Genomic DNA, 22,097 nt, shown 5'->3' with positions numbered 1-22,097 from the left:
CCCTGCTCGGCCAGAGAGATGAGAGCGGCGGGAAGGGAGAGCGAGAGGCGCGCCTCTCCTCTGCCCCCGCGCGGCGCCTGCGTGGCACTGCAGGGAGAGAGGCGGATAGGGACTTGCTTGTACAGGGTTATCTTTATTGCCACGAAGCCAGTAAAATAAAATAAAAAAATAACACAGCCATGCCGCTGCTGCAGTGAAGCCCCTGCGGGGGAGAGAGTGCCTCCGAGCATGTGCAGAGTTCCTTTCCCCTTTCCCTCCCGTGGGCTGGACGGCGTGACGACATCGCCGTGCCTTTCGGAGTCACGCGCTGCTCACGAGGCTCCCTCGCGCCAGGACGCCTTTTTCCTGCGGATTATCGTGATCACCAAGAGTCGTGAGTCTTTAGCCATGTGCATTCAGGGCGTTACCCTTAACACGTGTATTGACCAGGGGATGAAGAAATCCCAGCCCCCGTCATTCCAGATTGTGCCAAGTGGGGTCTCCAGTCCGTTCCAGGGACTAACTGGTGGCTCAGCCAGAGTGAAACGGGCATCCGATCTGTGATCCTTCCGTTGCAATTCCTGCATTGCAGCGGGGTTGGGCTGGATGACCTTTGGGGGCCCCCTCCAAGTCCTGCCTGGTGTCAGGAAAGCAGCGCCAAGGCGGGAGCAATCTCCCTCGAGACCTTTGCAAAAGTTCTTTCTTCCTTTCTCCAAGGCAGCCAAAGTACCCTCAGCTCCTCCGAGGATGGCAGAGAAGAAACGGGTGGTGGTTTTTGGAGGGGTCTGCATAAAAGGCGGATCTACACGGATCCTCATGGATCCTCCACTTTTTTAAAAATAATTCCAACAAATGCAGTGTCAAATCACACCTAGAAGGCACGCCTACAAACTGGACTATAAAAAACGTGGATCCAACACTTTGCCGCGGTGCAGCACCATAAAAACATGGATCCGAGGCACGGATCCTCATGAATTCATATGATTTTTATATTGAAACAAAATAAAAACACCATGCTACTGTAGACCACATCTTAGTCTGTAGGAGGAACCAAAAAAATCACGCATCCACTGTTTCGTGGTGCCGCAATGGCGCAAAAACATGGTTAAAAAACACGGATCCTCATGAATCCTCATGATTTTTGCACTAGATCAGCCCAAACTCACTTTCAAATTACACATCATGTCCAGGGGCACAACATCCACCACAGAAATCACGGATCCATGGCTTCCTGGCCATACCATGGCTCAAAAACGTGGTTTTCAGGGAACAGATCCTCATGGATCCTCACACTTTTTGCATTGGACCAACCCAAACTCACCGTCAAATCACACATCATAGCCAGGGGCACAGCCTACACCACAAAAAACTCAGATCCACGCCTGCCTGGCCACGCCCTGGCCCAAAAACGTGGTTCCGAAGCACGGATCCTCATGAATCCTTATGATTTTTGCACTAGATCAACCCAAAGTCACCATCAGATCAAACATCATGGCCATGGGCACAGCATCCACCACAAAAATCACGGATCCACGGCTTCCTGGCGAAACCGTGGCCCAAAAACGTGGTTTTCAAGAACGGATCTTCATGGATCCACACGCTTTCTGCATTGGGCCACCCCAAACTCACAGTCAAATCACATATCATAGTAAGGGGCACAGCCTACACCACAAAAAACTCAGATCCACACCTGCCTGGCCACGCCCTGGCCCAAAAACGTGGTTCCGAAGCACGGATCCTCATGAATCCTCATGAGTTTTGCACTAGATCAGCCCAAAGTCACCATCAGATCAAGCATCATGGCCATGGTCACAGCATCCACCACAAAAATCACAGATCCACGACTTCCTGGCGAAACCGTGGCCCAAAAACGTGGTTCCGAACCACAGATCCTCATGGATCCTCACACTTTTTGCACTAGATCAGCCCAAACTCACCATCAAATCACACATCATTCCCAGGGGCACAGCCTGCACCACAGAAAACTCGGATCCACGGCTTCCTGGTCACTCCATGGCCCAAAAACGTGGTTTTGAAGCACGGATCCTCATGGATCCTCACGCTTTTTGCATCGGGCCACCCCAAACTCACCGTCAAATCACACATCATGTCCAGAGGCACAGCCTGCACCACAAAAATCACGGATCCACGGCTTCCTGACCATACCATGGCCCAAAAACGTGGTTTTGAAGCACGGATCCTCATGGGTCCTCATGCTTTTTACATTGGGCCAACCCAAACTCACTGTCAAATCACACATCATGTCCAGGGGCAGAGCCTGCACCACAGAAAACTCGGATCCACGGCTTCCTGGCCACTCCAAGGCCCAAAAACGTGGTTCCGAAGCACGGATCCTCATGGATCCTCACGCTTTTTGCACTAGATCAGCCCAAACTCACTGTCAAATCACACATCATTCCCAGGGGCACAGCCTGCACCACAAAAAACTCGGATCCACGGCTTCCTGGCCACTCCATGGCCCAAAAACGTGGTTTTAAAGCACGGATCCTCATGGATCCTCACGCTTTTTGGACTAGATCAGCCCAAACTCACCATCAAATCGCACATCATGTCCAGGGGCTCAGCCTGCACAACAAAAAACTCGGATCCACGGCTTCCTGGCCAATCCCAGGCCCAAAAACGTGGTTTTGAAGCACGGATCCTCATGGATCCTCACGCTTTTTGCATTGGGCCAACCCAAACTCACTGTCAAATCACACATCATGTCCAGGGGCACTGCCTGCACCACAAAAAACTCGGATCCACGGCTTCCTGGCCACTCCAAGGCCCAAAAACGTGGTTTTGAAGCACGGATCCTCATGGATCCTCACGCTTTTTGGACTAGATCAGCCCAAACTCACCATCAAATCACACATCATTCCCAGGGGCACAGCCTGCACCACAGAAAACTCGGATCCACGGCTTCCTGGCAATGCCATGGCCCAAAAACGTGGTTTTGAAGCACGGATCCTCATGGATCCTCACGCTTTTTGCACTAGATCAGCCCAAACTCACGGTCAAATCACACATCATGTCCAGGGGCACAGCCTGCACCACAAAAAACTCGGATCCACGGCTTCCTGGCCACTCCATGGCCCAAAAACGTGGTTCCGAAGCACGGATCCTCATGGATCCTCACGGTTTTTGGACTAGATCAGCCCAAACTCACCATCAAATCACACATCATGTCCAGGGGCACTGCCTACACCACAAAAAACTCGGATCCACTGCTTCCTGGCAATGCCATGGCCCAAAAACGTGGTTTTGAAGCACGGATCCTCATGGATCCTCACACTTTTTGCATTGGGCCACCCCAAACTCACCGTCAAATCACACATCATTCCCAGGGGCACAGCCTGCACCACAAAAAACTTGGATCCACGGCTTCCTGGGCACTCCATGGCCGAAAAACGTGGTTCCGAAGCACGGATCCTCATGGATCCTCACACTTTTTGCATTGGGCCACCCCAAACTCACCGTCAAATCACACATCATGTCCAGGGGCAGAGCCTGCACCACAAAAAACTTGGATCCACGGCTTCCTGGCCACTGCATGGCCCAAAAACGTGGTTCCGAAGCACGGATCCTCATGGATCCTCACGCTTTTTGCATTGGGCCACCCCAAACTCACCGTCAAATCACACATCATGTCCAGGGGCACTGCCTGCACCACAAAAAACTCGGATCCACGGCTTCCTGGCCACTCCATGGCCCAAAAACGTGGTTCCGAAGCACGGATCCTCATGGATCCTCACGCTTTTTGCATTGGGCCACCCCAAACTCACGGTCAAATCACACATCATGTCCAGGGGCACTGCCTGCACCACAAAAAACTCGGATCCACGGCTTCCTGGCCACTCCATGGCCCAAAAACGTGGTTCCGAAGCACGGATCCTCATGGATCCTCACGCTTTTTGCATTGGGCCAACCCAAACTCACTGTCAAATCACACATCATGTCCAGGGGCACTGCCTGCACCACAGAAAACTCGGATCCACGGCTTCCTGGTCACTCCATGGCCCAAAAACGTGGTTTTGAAGCACGGATCCTCATGGATCCTCATGCTTTTTGCATTGGGCCACCCCAAACTCACCGTCAAATCACACATCTTTCCCAGGGGCACAGTTTACACCACAAAAATCTCGGATCCACGGCTTCCTGGCCACTCCAAGGCCCCAAAACGTGGTTTTGAAGCACGGATCCTCATGGATCCTCACGCTTTTTGAATTGGGCCAACCAATACTCACTGTCAAATCACACGTCATAGCCAGGGGCAGAGCCTGCACCATAAAAATTATGGATCCACGGCTTCCTGGGAACGTCATGGCCCAAAAAGGTAGTTTTGAAGCACGGATCCTCAAGGATCCTCACTCTTTTCGCATTGGGGCTCCCCAAACTCACCATCAAATCACACATCATAGCCACGGGCACAACTCACAAATCATGAGTTGCACTACAAAAATCACAAAAATCCCCTTACCTGCACTGTTAATGTCACCACTGCAATATTATTATTAGAGCCGATAGGAGAATATATGACTACCGTATTTTTCGCTCTATAGGACACACTTTTTACCCTCCAAAAATTAAGGGGAAATGTGTGTGCGTCCTATGGAGCGAATGCAGGCTCCTTGGCTTCAGCGATAGCAACACGAAGCCTCCGAAGCGCAGAGGGAGCGCTCCCTCCACGCTCCAGAGGCTACGCATTGCTTTCGCTGAAGCCTGGAGAGCGAGAGGGGTCGGTGTGCACCGACCCCTCTCGCTGTCCAGGCTTCAGGGATAGCCGCCTGAAGCCTTTGGAGCACAGCGCAAGTTGCTGCTGATCTCCGAAGGCTTGTGGTAAGCCGCCTGAAGCCTGGAGAACGATAGGGGTCGGTGCACACCGATCCCTCTTGCTCTCCAGGCTTTGCTTCGCTGGAGAGGCACTGCACAATGTTTCCTCTCTGCGCAGCGCCCCTTCAGTGAAGCTGGAGGAGAAATGGAAGGGGCTCTGTTTCTCATCCCGCTTCGCTGAAGGGGCGCTGAGCGGAGAGGGGGAGAATTTTTTTCTCCTTGTTCTCCCCCTCCTATGGTTCGGTGAGTCCTATGGTCCAGTGCGTCCTATAGAGTGAAAAATATGGTATATATTGTACCAAGATATGGTTCATCTTCAAGAACAGATCAAATACATGCCAAAGTATTAAAGAGGAGAAAAAATATGAAACTGCTTACATACTGTCAACTAATATCCAGAATCAAGAAAGACTGTATGGCAAACATTTAAATCAGTGAAAAGATAGAATCTGAGTCCATCATAACAGAGTTCTACCTTCTGGGTAAAATTTATAAACTATTACTCAAATATGACACCAAGCCCGAACAAGCAAAACCTTATATGACAAAATGGATGCAAAAATATTAAGAGCAGTTCACAGTAGAACAGTGAGAACAATTATGAATAAAGGAATAAAATTTACTGCAAATTAAGCCCTAAAACAAAATTGGTACAGTGGAACCTCGGGTTGCAGACATAACCCGTGACTGAGGCACGTCCGCAACCCACAGCATTCACATCCTGAAGCACCACGTCTGCACGGGCACTGGTGCAATTTGGCGCTTCTGCGCATATGAAAGACCCAGTTCTCTGAGTGCATGTTCTGGAAGCTGGGCAATAGGGGCAGTACAGGATTCCTTTTGGTGTACTGACCTCCCCGCTGCACCAAGGATTCCCTGCCCGAGCTGCTTCAGGTCATCGCGGATGTTCTCCTGGAGATACCTAGTTTGGTTGTCCTAGGGGATTTTAACATCCATGCCAACATGACCTTACAAGGGGCTGCTTGGGACTTCGTGGAAAGCATGGCCTCCATGGGGCTGTCCCTGAATAAGTTTGGCCCAACTCATAGTCACGGACATGCCTTAGACCTAGTGTTCATCAATAGTGACATGGGTGATATGACACTAGGTAAAAGTGAAACAAAAGAAGTGCCATGGTCAGATCACTTCCTGGTGCAACTGGACTTCTCCGTGACCCTTCTCCTCTGCAGGGAGGTGGGACCAATGCGGATGGTCCGCCCCCGCCACTTAATGAATCCAAATGGTTTCCAGAGAGTGGTAGGGGATGCTTTATCCCATGTTGATGGCCTTTCAGTTGATTCCCTGGTGGCCCGCTGGAATGTGGAGTTGACCAGGGCTATCGACTGTCTGGCTCCGAAGCGCCCTCTCCGATTGCATGGAGCCCGGACAGCCCCGTGGTTTTCTTTGGAGCTGTGGGTGAGGAAACAATCGCTGAGACGGCTAGAGTGCCGGTGGCAGAAAACTCATTCTGAATTGGACCGGACACAGGTTAGAGCTCAATGTCGAGCCTACCAAGTGGCGATAGCAACGGCGAAGAAGACTTTCTTCACCGCCTCTATAGCATCTACAGAAAATAGTAGCAGGAGACTTTTTCAGGTGGTTTGCAATTTAACGGAACCACCTTTACCACCGGGGCCTTGTAAAGACCCCAAGACCTCCTGCAACGATTTTTCAAATTTTTATGCAGATAAAGTTGCTCATATTCGGAAGGAGGTAGACACCACCGTGGGAGCAGGGTCGGGGCGAGAGAGTGCTAGAGCCCTGTCTGGTCAAGTTGCATGGAATCAATTTCAATCCGTTACCCCCGAGAATGTGGACAGGCTGCTTGGATGAGTGAAACCAACCACCTGTCTCCTTGATCCTTGCCCATCCTGGCTTATAAAAGCTAGCCGGGAAGGGCTGGGCAATGGGCTCTGCGGGGTGGTGAATGCTTCCCTCTGTGAGGGGGCATTCCCAGACCAGCTGAAAGAGGCGGTCATTAAACCGCTTCTTAAAAAAACATCTTCAGACCCGGCCAGTATGGCCAACTATCGCCCAGTCTCAAATCTTCCATTCTTGGGCAAGGTGATTGAGCGGGTGGTTGCTGAACAACTCCAGGCACGCCTAGAGGATGCAGACCATTTGGATCCCTTCCAATTGGGATTCAGGTCTCCTCATGGGACTGAAACTGCCTTGGTCGCGACAATCGATCATAACATCCTTCTGGACCGTCTAGAGGAGCTGGGAGCTGAGGGCACTGTTATACAGTGGTTCTGCTCCTTCCTCCTGGGCTGTGTCCAGAAAGTTGAGGTGGGGGATGAATGTTCAGACTTACTTGTGGGGTGCCTCGGGGTTCCGTCCTCCCCTCCATGCTTTTTAACATCTACAGGAAGCTGCTGGGAGAGATCATCAGGGGGTTTGGGCTTGGTGTCCATCAATATGCGGATGATACCCAGCTCTACCTCTCTTTCAACTCAGAACCAGTGAAGGTGGTGAAGGTCCTGTGTGAGTGCTTGGAGGCGGTTGGAGGATGGATGGCATCTAGTGGATTGAGGTTGAATCCTGACAATAATGAAGTTCTGTTCTTGGGGGACAGGGGGTGGGCTGGTGTGAAGGACTCCCTGGTCCAGAATGGGGTAACTGTGCCCCTGAAGGGCCAGGTGCACAGCCTGGGAGTCATTTTGGACTCACAGCTGTCCATGGACGCACAGGTCAATTCTGTATCCAGGGCAGCTGTCTACCAGCTCCATCTGGTACGCAGGCTGAGACCCTACCTGCCCGGAGACTGCCTCACTAGAGTGGTGCATGCTCTTGTTATCTTCCGCTTGGACTACTGCAATGTCCTCTACGTGGGGCTACCTTTGAAGGTGACCCAGAAACTACAACTAATCCAGAACGCAGCAGCTAGTCTGGTGACTGGGAGTGGCCACCAAGACCATATAACACATGTCCTGAAAGACTTACATTGGCTCCCAGTACATTTCTGAGCACAATTCAAAGTGTTGGTGCTGACCTTTAAAGCCCTAAATGGCCTCGATGCAGTATACCTGAAGGAGCATCTCCATGCCCATCATTCTGCCCAGACACTGATGTCCAGCACCAAGGGCCTTCTGGTGGTTCCCTCACTGTGAGAAGCAAAGTGACAAGGAACCAGGCAGAGGGCCTTCTTGGTTGTGGCGCCCGCCCTGTGGAATGTCCTCCCATTAGATGTCAAAGAGATAAACAACTACCTGACATTTAGAAGACATCTGACGACAGCCCTGTTTAGGGACGTTTTCAATGTGTGACTTTTTAATGTCTTTTTATTTCATTTTTTGGGAAGCCACCCAGAGTGGCTGGGGAAACCCAGCCAGATGGGCAGGGTACAAATATATTTGTAGTAGTAGTAGTAGTAGTACTTTGTAGGATTTGATAATTTTTATAGGTCTTTTAAATTTCTAATCTATCTATCATATTCCACAGGTTGGTATAATACAGCAAAATCCAAACATATAGTTTTCATCATCATGGCAGGGATGGTCCTTTTCCATAGAATTCTTATTTATGGAGTTAGTTTTTATATCCTGCTTTTCTGTACTTGAAGGAGTCTCAAAGTGGCTAAAAATCTCCTTTCCCTTCCACCCCCACAACAGACACCTTGTGAGGTAGGTGGGGCTGAGAGATTTCAGAGAGAAGTGTGACTGGCCCAAGGTCACCCAGCAGCTGCATGTGGAGGAGCGGGGAAGCGAACCCAGCTCACCAGATTAGAGTCCACCGCTCTTAACCACTACACCACAGAAACGTATCTCTTAAAACTCTGGAGCAAGCTGTTCAGTTCAGCCTCATAGTGATACTGATTTGTGGAGGGAAGGTTGGTGATGAGCAAGATCTGTTCCCATTTCCCAACACAGAGACCATAGAGCAGTTTCTGTTAGGGGCTGAACCTGCAGAGTGTTTGTGTTCAGAATTTCCGTGGCAGAAATTGGCTAAATGCCTTTATAAACATTCAGCTTCTCAAATCGAACCCCATCATGAAACTTTCAGGTGTAGCTGTTAGAGGTGGAGGGCAGAGAAGGTGCTAGTCCTTACCTCCCTCCTCCCAGCCTATCATTGCCCAATGGGATGAATTTCATGGCTTTTGCATGTAAAGGGCAAGCTTGTTTTTTACTTGTTTAGACTCTTTAAACTTGGAAACAGATATTTGGCTCCATGACCAAAATGACCAAAAGGGTCAGCTTCTAGAGGACTGGAAAGATCATAATTGTACTTCCCTTACCCTCAGCCCTAACTCCGTTGAGTATTTTTTGTTATGAGACTGAGTGTTTGGGGCTGATGCTGTAGCATTCTTGTCTGGGGGCTTGATGGAAAAACAGAAAAGTGACCCTCACCTAACTCTCCAATGCCCTTCAACAAGAATGCTGTAGGAAATATTGCTAAGCCCAAAGGGAGGCAAGAATTTGCTTCAGCTCACCTTGTTAATGGCAGAGCAAAAGCTATGCGTGTGTCATTCTCAATCAGTCTACTTTCAGGACTGATTTTAGAACCCTCTTATATCAGGCCACATGGTCACTGGAGGTGGCCCCATCATGCAAACATGACTATCCACACAGGGACCATCTATTTTTGTTTTTCCCCCTGATACTGGATTTTAAGTTACAGTTACATCTTTTAAAACAGCTGTCAGTATATCACACTGTATTCCACTTGCCTTCCAAAGGAACACGTGGCTCTCCCCACATAGCGGGTTAGGTTGAGACTGCTGATCCAAAGTAATCAGTAATTTTTACGGTAATTACAATCCTGCTTTCCCTTGTACCAGCTTACCTTGACTTCAGTAAGGCCTTTGAAAAGGTCCCCCATGATATTATTGCAAAACAACTAGTAAAATGTGGGCTAGACAAAGCTACTGTTAGGTGGATTTGTAATTGGTTGATGGGCTGAACCCAAAGAGTGCTCATCAGTGGCTCACCTTCATCCTGGGAAAAAATGACTATTGGGGTTCCACAAGGTTCTGTCCTGGGCCTGGTGCTATTCAATATTTTTATAAATGATTTGGATGATGGAATAGAGGGTGTGCTAATCAAATTTGCAAATGACTGCAAACTGGGAGGGGTTGCTAATACACCAGAGGACAGGGTCAGAATTCAAAATGACCTGAATAGCCTAGAGAGCTGGGCCAAAACCAACAATGTGGAGTTCAATAGGGAGAAATGTAAGGTACTGCACCTGGATAGAAAAAATGAAATGCACAGGTGGGGGACACTTGGCTTGACAACAGTACCTGTGAAAGGGATCTGGGAGTCTTAGTCGACCACAAGCTGAATATGAGTCAACAGTGTGATGTGGCAGCTAAGAATGCCAATGCAATTCTGGGCTGCATCAATAGGAGTATAGTGTCTAGATCAAGTGAAGAAATGCTACCACACTATTCTGGTTGGTTGGTCAGACCACACCTGAAATACTGTGTCCAGTTGAAGAAGGATATTGTCAAGTTGGAGCATGTCCAGAGGAGGGTGACCAAAATGTAAAAGGTCTGGAATTCAAGCCCTATGAGGAGAGACTTAGGGAGCTGGATTTGTTTAATCTAGAGAAGAGAAGATTAAGGAGTGACATGATAGCCATGTTTAAATATTTGAAGGGATGTCATGTTGAAGAGGGAGCAAGCTTGTTTTCTGCTGTTCTAGAGACTAGGATGCAGAATAATGGATTCAAACTATGGGAAAAGAGATTCCACCTGGGCGTGGTAATCCAGTCAGGGAAAAAGGGAGGCATACTATGTTTAGGGCACCGTTTCCAGCCCCTTCCCCTTTTCGGGGTGAGCATAGTGGATCCTAAAAAGGGCTGCTCAGTCATGGATACAGCTGCTGAGCTGCTCAACGGCCTCATTCCTTGAGTCAGAACGACTGACCTCCCATGTGTCGGTTCATGACTAGGGGCTTCACATTCCTGCCACAGTAGCCATTTAGTGATGGCCATGGGGGGAGGGTTTGGGGAGGTTGGGTTTGGTTTTTGGAAGACGCCTGTGCGTCTGTGTTGTTTTATGTGTGTAGATTAGTGCACGCTGACCAACGCACAGTCTTCGCAGTAGGGCTCTGTTCTGATGGCATGAGTAGTCACGACAAACTGGTGGATCCTATCTGCTGCAGCCTTCATCCGCCTTCAGAGCTGTTGTAATACACTGCTTGTTATCACCCGCCTGTTCTGCCGTTGAGGACTTCTTGGATCATTCTTTGTCTAACTCCTTCCCTGTTATGTACTAAGCTTGGATCCTAGAACAATAGGCAAGTAGGATCCTAGAATGCAAGAACTGATTGGCTTGCAGGAAAAGACCAATCAGGCTCCAGGAGGGAAGCAGAATCAGCTAGTCAGACGGGACTCATTGTGTAAATAATGTATATAAAAGCCTGAGGTTTGGGGGGAAATTCAATCACTGTTTTACAAGCTGCAATAAAGAGCATGAAATCACTACAGGACTCTGAGCATATTTAATTTTCTTTGACCTTACCACCTTGGGTGACCCTGCTGGGAGTACGAGATTCCCAATGGCTTCACTCACAAGGGTCATAGGAATGTGCAAGCCCACTCACCATGACAAGTGAGAGAACTGAGATAGATTGCACTGAGCCCTGGTTCTCATTAGACAAAGTGTTCCACCAAAAAGTCTCTGGCTCTGGTTGAGGACAGCTGGATATGTTTTGGGCCAGGGACCACCAGTAGGTTGCTGTTAGATGAGCGTCACACTCATGGGGGGTGTATTGGAAGATAATTCCCACAGATAAGAAAGGTCACAGACTGTTTAGGGCTTTAAAGATTAGCACCAAAACATTGAACCTGATTCGATACTCCACCTGGAGCCAATCCAGCTGATGAACAACCAACTGAATGTGGGCTCTCCACAAAGTCCAAGTAAGAACTCATGCATCTGCATTTTAGACCATTTGGAGTTTCTGGAGCAGTCTCAAGGGTAGCCCTGCATATCTATCTCTCTCACTCTCTCTCTCTCTATCACATTTATACCCTGCACTCCCCGGCTCAGGTGTACAGCAAGTTAAAGTAGTCTAGTCTGCAGGTGACTATTGCATGGATCACAATGGCTAGGTTGGAAAGGGACAGGTACGGTACCGATCTCCTAACCTGACATAGATTCAAAAATTCCAGTTTGGCTACATTTGTGACCAATGCCTCCATAGAGACAGAAGCATCTAGGATCACACCGGGACTCCTGATAGCGGCTACAGGTGACTATTGCGCCCCATTAAGAGCTGGGAGCTGGCAAACCAAACTGAAATTATTCTGGCCCAGCCATTGGACGCCCATCTTTAATGGATTGAGATTCAGCCGACTCAGTTTCCTCCATCCCAGCACACCCACCTAAAAATTGGCCAATATATCCAGGGTAGCATCTGGCAGTAGATCCATGATGTTTGTGGTCAGATCTGTGGTTATGTACAAGATATTTGAATAAAGGGTGAATTTGGGGTTCCCCAATGCAAAAAGTGTGATGATCCATGAGGATCCGTGCTTCAAAACCACGTTTTTGAGCCATGGAGTGGCCAGGAAGCTGTGGATCCGTGTTTTTTGTGGTGCAGGCTGTGCCCCTGGCCATGATGTGTGATTTGACGGTGAGTTTGGGTTGGCCAATGGAAAATGCGTGAGGATCCATAAGGATCCATGCTTTGAAACCACGTTTTTGGGCCACGGTATGGCCAGGAACCCGTGGATCCGAGTTTTTTGTGGTGCAAGCTGTGTCCCATGGCATGAAGTGTGATTTGACAGTGATTTAGGAGTGGCCCAGTGCAAAACGTGTGAGGATCCACGAGGATCCGTGCTTCAAAACTACATTTTTGGGCTACGGTGTCGCCAGGAAGCCATGGATCCGTGATTTTTGTGGTGCAGGTTGTATCCCTGGCCATGATGTGTGATTTGATGGTGAGTTTGGGCTGATCTAGTGCAAAAAGCGTGAGAATCAATGAGGATCCGTGCTTCAAAACCATGTTTTTGGTCCACGGTGTTGCCAGGAAGCCGTGGATCCGAGTTTTTTGTTGTGTAGGCTGTGCCCCTTGGTATGATATGTGATTTGACGGTGAGTTTGGGTTGGCCCAATGCAAAAAGCATGAGGATCCATGAGGATCCGTGCTTCAAAACCACGTTTTTGGGCCATGGTGTTGCCAGGAAGCCGTGGATCTCGGTTTTTGTGGTGCAGGCTGTGCCCCTGGCCATGATGTGTGATTTGACGGTGAATTTGGGCTGATCTAGTGCAAAAAGCGTGAGGATCCATGAGGATCCGTGGTTCAAAACCATGTTTTTGGGCCACGGTATGACCAGGAAGCCGTGGATCCGTGATTTCTGTGGTGGCTTCTGTGCCCCTGGCCATGATGTTTGATCTGATGGTGATTTTGGGCTGGTCTTGTGCAAAAATCAACAGGATCCATGAGGATCCATGCTTTGGAACCACGTTTTTGGGCCACGGTATGGCCAGGCAGGCGTGGATCCGAGTTTTTTGTGGTGTAGGCTGTGCCCCTTGGTATGATATGTGATTTGAGAGTGGGTTTGGGTTGGCCCAATGCAAAAAGCGTGAGGATCCATGAGGATCCGTGCTTTAAAACCACGTTTTTGGGCCACGGTATGGCCAGGAAGCCGTGGATCCTATTTTTTTGTGGTGCAAGTTGTATCCCTGGCCATGATGTGTGATTTGACGGTGAATTTGGGCTGATCTAGTGCAAAAAGCGTGAGGATCCATGAGGATCCGTGCTTCAAAACCACATTTTTGGGCCACAGTATGACCAGGAAGCCGTGGATCCGAGTTTTCTGTGGTGCAGGCTCTGCCCCTGGACATGATGTGTGATTTAACGGTGTGTTTGGGTTGGCCCAATGCGAAAAGTGTGAGGATCCATGAGGATCCGTGCTTCAAAACCACGTTTTTGGGCAGTGTTATGACCAGGAAGCTGTGGATCCTAGATTTCTTTGGTGCAAGTTGTATCTCTGGACATGATGTGTGATTTGACAGTGAGTTTGGGCTGGCCCAATGCAAAAAGTGTGAGGATCCATGAGGATCCGTGCTTCAAAACCACGTTTTTGGGCAGTGTTATGACCAGGAAGCTGTGGATCCTAGATTTCTTTGGTGCAAGTTGTATCTCTGGACATGATGTGTGATTTGACAGTGAGTTTGGGCTGGCCCAATGCAAAAAGCGTGAAGATCCATGAGGATCCGTGGTTCGGAACCACGTTTTTGGGCCACAGTATGGCCAGGAAGCCGTGGATCCGTGATGTTTGTGGTGGATGCTGTGCCCCTGGCCATGAAGTTTGATCTGATGATGACTTTGGGCTGATCTTGTGCAAAAATCATGAAGATCCATAGGAATCCATGCTTCAAAACCACGTTTTTGGGCCACGGTATGGCCAGGCAGGCATGCATCCGAGTTTTTTGTGGTGGATGTTGTGCCCCTGGCCATGATATGTGATTTGACAGGGAGTTTGGGTTGGCCCAATACAAAAAGCGTGAGGATCCATGAGGATCCGTGCTTCGGAACCATGTTTTTGGGCCATGGAGTGGCCAGGAAGCCGTGGATCCGAGTTTTTTGTGGTGTAAGCTATGCCCCTGGACATGATGTGTGATTTGACAGTGAGTTTGGGTTGGCCCAATGCAAAAAGCGTGAGGATCCATGAGGATCCGTGCTTCAAAACCACGTTTTTGGGCCATGGAGTGACCAGGAAGCCGTGGATCCGAGTTTTCTGTCGTGCAGGCTGTGCCCCTGGGAATGATGTGTGATTTGATGGTGAGTTTGGGCTGATCTAGTGCAAAAAGCGTGAGGATCCATGAGGTTCCGTGCTTCAAAACCATGTTTTTGGGCCATGGAGTGGCCAGGAAGCCGTGGATCTGAGTTTTTTGTGGTGCAGGCAGTGCCCCTGGACATGATGAGTGATTTGATGGTGAGTTTGGGTTGGCCCAATGCAAAAAGAGTCAGGATCCATGAGGATCCGTGCTTCGGAACCACGTTTTTGGGCCATGGAGTGGCCAGGAAACCGTGGATCCGAGTTTTTTGTGGTGCAGGCAGTGCCCCTGGACATGATGTGTGATTTGATGGTGAGATTGGGGTGGCCCAATGCAAAAAGCGTGAGGATCCATGAGGATCCGTGCTTCGGAACCACGTTTTTGGGCCATGGAGTGGCCAGGAAGCTGTGGATCCGAGTTTTTTGTGGTGCAGGCTGTGCCCCTGGACATGATGTGTGATTTGACGGTGAGTTTGGGGTGGCCCAATGCAAAAAGTGTGAGGATCCATGAGGATCCGTGCTTCGGAACCACGTTTTTGGGCCATGGAGTGGCCAGGAAGCTGTGGATCCGAGTTTTTTGTGGTGCAGGCTGTGCCCCTGGACATGATGAGTGATTTGACGGTGAGTTTGGGGTGGCCCAATGCAAAAAGTGTGAGGATCCATGAGGATCCGTGCTTCGGAACCACGTTTTTGGGCCATGGGGTGGCCAGGAAGCCGTGGATCCGAGTTTTTTGTGGTGCAGGCTGTGCCCCTGGACATGATGTGTGATTTGACGGTGAGTTTGGGGTGGCCCAATGCAAAAAGTGTGAGGATCCATGAGGATCCGTGCTTCGGAACCACGTTTTTGGGCCTTGGAGTGGCCAGGAAGCCGTGGATCCGAGTTTTTTGTGGTGCAGGCAGTGCCCCTGGACATGATGTGTGATTTGACGGTGAGTATGGGTTGGCCCAATGCAAAAAGCATGAGGATCCATGATGACCCGTGCTTCAAAACCACGTTTTTGGGCCACGGTTTCGCCAGGAAGTCGTGGATCCGTGATTTTTGTGGTGAATGCTGTGCCCATGGCCATGATGTTTGATCTGATGGTGACTTTGGGCTGATCTAGTGTAAAAATCATGAGGATACATGAGGATCCGTGGTTCGGAACCACGTTTTTGGGCCAGGGCGTGGCCAGGCAGGTGTGGATCCGAGTTTTTTGTGGTGTAGGCTGTGCCCCTTACTATGATATGTGATTTGACGGTGAGTTTGGGTTGGCCCGATGCAGAAAGCGTGTGGATCCATGAGGATCCATGCTTCAAAACCACGTTTTTGGGCCACGGTTTCGCCAGGAAGCCGTGGATCCGTGATTTTTGTGGTGGATGCTGTGCCCATGGCCATGATCTTTGATCTGATGGTGACTTTGGGCTGATCTAGTGGAAAAATCATGAGGATCCATGAGGATCCGTGTTTTTTAACCATGTTTTTGCGCCCCTGCGCCCCCCCGAAACAGTGGATGCGTGATTTTTTTGATGCTTTCTACAGAGTAAGACATGGTCTACAATATCATGGTGGTTTTATTTAATTTGAATGAAAAAATCATATGAATTCACGAGGATCCGTGTAGATCCGCCTTTTACCTTTTTCCTTTTTGGAGCTACAGGTAGGTAACCTTCCAAAATGGAGACTAGGAAACATGTTGCGCATTCTTGCATCTCGGCGGGACATGGGCGCGTCTCTCAGGTAGGTTGCCTGTGGGCGCAGCGGGGAGGCGGGAGATTTATCTCGCACGGAGAGGGGCTGATCTGCGTCCCCGGGGGCAGTTCGGGAATGTCAGGCTGTGGACCTCGGGGGCTTTAGATGGCCTTAATGTGCATTGCTTTGCCTGCTTCAAAACGTGCTTAGGCAGTACCCCCCCCCCCTTTTAGGGAGTATAGCCCAGTGGTAGGACATTGAATCATAGAACTTAGTTGGAAGGGGCCACGAGAGTCATCTAGTTCCTCTGCAATGCAGGAATCTTTTGCCCAACCTGGGGCTCGAACCTGTAACCCTGATATTAAAGAGTCTCCTGCTCCCCCTTCAGTCTCTGGCATATCCATCTCTCCTGCCTGAAACCCCAGAAGAGCTGCTGCCAGTCAAGAGAAGTCAGCCCTCCCAAACTTGCTGCCCCCTAAAGTAGTGTGGTTCCTCACCAATTCCCCTGTCCCTTGAAAATTAGGGTCCTGATGGGCCATTTAATGACATTCCGCTGCCTGCTGTAGCAACTTTAACACACTGTTCTAGATGCTGCGTTGATTTTAATTGTATTATTTTTAATTCCTTCAAATTACAGTACCGTGCAATGAAATGCAGCGTGAGAAATAAAAGCAGCAACGCAGTTAAAATGAACACGAGCATTTAGTGTGACGAATGGGCTGTCTCCACGCATTGGAAGGTGGCAGGCTCTCCTTCCTGGGAGGCTCTTATAGGCAGAGGTTGGAGGGCCACCTGTCAGGGATGCTTAGAATCATAGAATCATAGAGTTGGAAGAGACCACAAGGGCCATCGAGTCCAACCCCCTGCCAAGCAGGAAACACCATCAGAGCACTCCTGACATATGGTTGTCAAGCCTCTGCTTAAAGACCTCCAAAAGAGGAGACTCCACCACACTCCTTGGCAGCAAATTCCACTGTTGAACAGCTCTTACTGTCAGGAAGTTCTTCCTAATGTTTAGGTGGAATCTTCTTTCTTGTAGTTTGGATCCATTGCTCTGTGTCCCGCTTCTCTGGAGCAGCAGAAAACAACCTTTCTCCCTCCTCTATATGACATCCTTTTATATATTTGAACATGGCTATCATATCACCCCTTAACCTCCTCTTCTCCAGGCTAAACATGCCCAGCTCCCTTAGCCGTTCCTCATAAGGCATCGTTTCCAGGCCTTTGACCATTTTGGTTGCCCTCCTCTGGACACGTTCCAGTTTGTCAGTGTCCTTCTTGAACTGTGGTGCCCAGAAGGGTGAGGTCTGACCAGAGCAGAATACAGTGGCACTATTACTTCCCTTGATCTAGATGCTATACTCCTATTGATGCAGCCCAGAATTGCATTGGCTTTTTTAGCTGCCGTGTCACACTGTTGGCTCATGTCAAGTTTGTGGTCAACCAAGACTCCTAGATCCTTTTCACATGTACTGCTCTCAAGCCAGGTGTCACCCATCTTATATTTGTGCCTCTCATTTTTTTTGCCCAAGTGCAATACTTTACATTTCTCCCTGTTAAAGTTCATCTTGTTTGTTTTGGCCCAGCTCTCTCATCTAAATGCTTGAGTTGCGACTCGTGCATTGCAGGGGGCTGGACTAGATGACCCTTGGGGTCCCTTCCAACTCTACCATTCCGTGGTTCTGTGATCCACAGAGGCATTGCAGGCAACCTGAGTGAAGTTCACAAGGCCACCATGCCCTTGACTACAATTCCCATCAGCAGGGCCTTGTCCTTTGTGATGCATCTGTGGTCCATACTGCCGACTGCAGAGACAGCTGAAGAATCCAGGGAGTCTCCCCTCTCTCCTGGTCTCCCAAGAACGTGGAGAATAATGAGAGGAGCAGAACAGAGGCCAGAGGTACGGAGACGCAGTTTGAGACGCCTTGGGAGAGGAGCATCTTAGGAGGGGTGGAAGGCAGGGACCTTCAGCCCTGGCAACTGCTCCATAGGGGCAAGACCTGCTGGGAAGGGTTGCTGAGACCACTGGGCCGAGAAGGATTCCATTCCCTTGAATAAAGAATTCACGTCACCGGCATCGGATATTTCCTTCCTTTCTCGCTGACCTGCTTCTGACTCCCCCCCCCCCCCGACACTTCCGTTCCCGCAGGGTTCCAGGGAGGCTCGGTGGCCAGGGCCCTGCTGGATGATGGCACCTTCCAGGTGCGTGCTGTCACCCGTAACCCGCAGCAGAAGGCTGCCCAGGAGCTGGAGAAGGGGGGCGCTGAAGTGGTGAAGGCAGACTTGGAGGACGTGCGAAGCCTGGAGCAAGCCCTGCGAGGGGCGTACGGAGTCTTCCTCGTGACCGATTTCTGGGAACACCTCAGCAAAGAGCGGGAAGTTGCCCAGGTGGAGCTGAGCCCAAAGACGGGGCAACCCGCAGTGCAGTGTGAGGGGTGCCCAACAAGCACGTGGGGGGCGGGGATTCTCTTTCAGAACTGGCTGCTGAGGCTGCATTTGCAGCAGCTTGATATGCTACTAAGAGCATCACATGCCAATAATAAGCCTGGCAACCAATCAGCAGCCACGTCTGATCTTGGTAGACCAATGCAACCTGTGCTGCTGATAAGAAGTAGTGTGACTCATGCAACACGTTGGCGACTAATATACACAGAACAGTAATTATACATACTTTATCAACCTTCTGGGGAAAATACAAAACATTAAACAAAGCCATAAAGACTTGCAAACTACCCAGCCTAAAATGAACTTATAATGTCTGGCTTCAATAGATTTTTCAAATGCTTAACTTCATTGTCTACAACTTTATTAACATCCATCTACAACTCTACTAAGCATCTCTCGGTATTGTGAATATCACCGAACTTGCCTTTTGTTGGTGTCTTCATGAACTTATCTAAAAGACTGAGTTAAGCATTTGAAAAATCTATTGAAACCAGACATTATAAGTTCATTTTAGGCCGGGTAGTTCGCAAGTCTTTGTGGCTTTAATGATTTGTATTTTTCTCAGAAGGTTGATAAAGTCTGCTTTGGAGACAGATGTGACCTGCTGACAGGATCTCTCTCGTGCCAGCAACCCTCCTGCAGCATTTTGCACTAACTGCGGTTTCCAGATCAGCCTCAAAGAAATCCTCAGATGGCTTGGATTGCAGGAAATCCATTCTTGAAGTAACTAACACAAACTCCAGTGGCTAAACTATCCTGGTCTCGGAATGGTCTCAGCTGTTGCACCAGCCATAGTTGGCCAGAGCTAGTCCTCGCTCCAAGGCCACTGGGGTGACAGCTGTACATTAAGCTGAAGACAGAAGGCCAGGCCAGGGGGCAACTCCAGTGACCCACAGGGGCCTCCGCAAGCCACCCCTTTGCCAAAGTTCTTTCACTGCTGCCAGAAGTGCAGGCAAGGACAGTCCCCTGCCTGGGAGGGAGCCACCTTCTTCCTTGGGGGATAAATTTGGGGAAGACCAGTGCTTCCTGCCTCTCATTCCGTGTCCGGTTTTGCACCCAGGGGAAGCACGTGGCAGACTTAGCCAAGCGACTGGCCTTGGGCTACGTGGTTTACAGCGGCCTGGAGAACGTGAAGAAGCTAACGGAGGGGCAGCTGGAGGTGCCACACTTTGACGGCAAAGGCGAAGTGGAGGAATACTTTCGGGCTGTCGGGGTGCCCATGACCAGCCTTCGGCTGCCCTGGTACTTTGAGAACTTCATCACCATCTTCCGACCCCAGAAAGCCCCAGATGGAGACAGCTATGAGCTAGGTAACAGCATCCCTCCTTCTGCCCTTAAGAAATGCCTCACCTGCTGCCCAGATTGGCAGGGAGTCTGATATCACTGGCGTGCCTCTCTCTTGCAGAGGAGGGAAGGGCGGGGGGGGGGGCTCAAGCATGGCAGGTGCTTTACTTAGTCTGCTCCTGCCCTCCTCACCCCATTCCAAAGGGTTCATTGGACCCCCTTTCATATTTTATTTTCATATATTAAATGTGTATACCCACCCTTTATCCATAGATCTCAGGGCATCACAGTGCAGCATGGGCATAGCCAGGATTTATGTTAGGAGGGGCAGGCTTCATGTTGGGGGGGGGGCAGGCTTCAGTTAAGTTTTCTTATTGATTTACTTGCTCGAGGGGGGGGGCATGTGTCCCCTTGGCTACGCACATGCACAGCAGAGGAAAGTGCCTGCAGGATAGGTAGCACAGATCTCCTTCCACAAGCCTCCCAATAAATTTGGGGAACTGATTGAATTATTATTATTTACTATAGAGCTTTGTATTCTTGGTGCCCCTTGTGCTTCTGATGGTTTCAGTCATAGGTTTGTGGGTCTGTCTATCTTGCAAGTCCTGTGTGCCACACCTTTTGCTCTCTCATTTCTTAAAGTGGTCCCTTCCCCTTACTTGTCTACGTTGCTTACTGCAAATATCCAGATAACCAGCTTTATAATTTCTTCTTGTGAATGTAACACCCCATGACAGACTTGGTTTGGTTTTTAGGTGTTTCTCTCATGAAGTTCTATTTTGTGGTTTGGGATGCATCAACAATATTTAAAAAAATATGCCCCCTCCCTAAAAGAATAATAATATCCCCCTTTGTGCATCCGGGTTGCAATTGATGGTCACCTGCACTTGCTCTGCCTGTGCTGTTTTCTCCTCCTTCCCTTGAGAGGCCTCAGCTCCTGATCAAACCTCCCTCCTCTTCTCCTCTCTTTTGTAGCCATTCCCATGGGAGAAGTGCCCATAGATGGGATGGCCGTGGCTGATCTCGGGCCAGTTGTGGTTCGGCTGATGAAAGAGCCAGAGAAGTACATAGGCCAGGACATTGGGCTGAGCAGCTGCAAGCACACCGTGGCAGAGTACGCAGCCCTGATAGAAAAGTACACCGGGAAGCCTGTGAGAGATGCCAAGGTAAAGCAGGGGCATGGACAGCCCTCCAGGGAGGGGGGTGGGGAGGACCACTGAGCTGGCACTTGCTGGAAGGAAGAGGCCACACCCATCTGTACCTCAATGCCACAGCGAGAGCGCCAGATGCTACGGAAAGCTCCCAGGCCCCTGTTTGTTTCCAGGTCAGCATTATCTGCAAGTTGGACCAAGGCAGTTTCCCCTGCTCTTTCTGCAGATGCCGCTTGAATCCTATGAGAAGCTGGACTTTCCTGGGGCCCAAGAGTTAGCTAACATGTTCCGCTTCAACATCCTGGGACCAGTCCGAGATCCTGCTGTGACCCTGAAGCTCAACCCAAAGGCCAGGAAGTTTGAGGAGTGGGTGGCACAGGAAAAAGATGCTTTCAAGGACCTCTAGCAGGGGAGGGGCCTCCCTGGGATCACCTGCTTTGTTCTCCCCTCTTAAATAAAAAAAGATGGCTTGGACCGTTACTCCATTCTCTTTGTAGGGTTGAGTTCATGGGAGGGGCGGCGGTTTTGAGGCTCACTTGCTTCAAGTCAAACCACAAATGGGAGAGACCTGGCAGCTCCAACCACAGATCACACAAGTCTTGGGTAGTTATTTGCTTTGGACAAAACTACAAAGCCCAAGGCTGTCAGTCATCCATGCATAACATCTGCTTGCATGACCCAGAGAAGGGGAGAAGTCATACTTGGGAATTGGCCTGGGCCAGGAAGTGATTTTGAGCCTGTGTCCTGGTGGAACCCTGTAGCAAGGCAGCCTGCCTCCACTCCAGGGGCTGCTGGCCAGCTCTGCCCCACCCCTTCAGGAACCCTGAAGAATGGGAGGTGAGCAGCGTAGCAGCAAAACCTCAGGCTCTCTTGCCAGATAAAAGGTCATAGAGTATGACTACAGGACCAGGAAGTGGAGACTTGCCTTGTTGCTTTGGATCTAACAGCTGGATGTAGGAAGCCACGTCCTAATATGTAGGGTCAAGCAGGCAAACTAGGGAAAGGTG

The 22,097-nt window shown here is 49.8% G+C and overlaps 1 protein-coding gene across 2 annotated transcripts; it reads left to right on the top strand.

The window, feature by feature from the left end:
• Positions 1-48: 48 nt before the first annotated feature.
• NMRAL1 (NmrA like redox sensor 1) lies at positions 49-21,570 on the top strand. 2 transcript variants are annotated; one of them, XM_083474799.1, is made up of 7 exons: positions 49-373; positions 701-760; positions 16,173-16,178; positions 18,360-18,598; positions 19,716-19,965; positions 20,915-21,105; positions 21,317-21,570. In XM_083474799.1, exons 1-7 carry the CDS (start codon positions 229-231, stop codon positions 21,494-21,496), a joined length of 1,071 nt encoding a protein of 356 aa, XP_083330925.1. In that variant the 5' UTR covers positions 49-228; the 3' UTR covers positions 21,497-21,570. The 2 variants fall into 2 exon arrangements, with proteins under 2 accessions (XP_083330925.1, XP_083330926.1); XM_083474800.1 differs by having other exon boundaries at positions 327-373; positions 697-760.
• Positions 21,571-22,097: the final 527 nt, after the last annotated feature.

This window comes from Podarcis liolepis (genome assembly GCF_965112155.1).
Source record: "Podarcis liolepis genome assembly, chromosome: 14".
In the NCBI taxonomy this organism is placed as follows: domain Eukaryota; kingdom Metazoa; phylum Chordata; class Lepidosauria; order Squamata; family Lacertidae; genus Podarcis; species Podarcis liolepis.
This window is presented reverse-complemented; position numbering and strand designations above follow the sequence as displayed.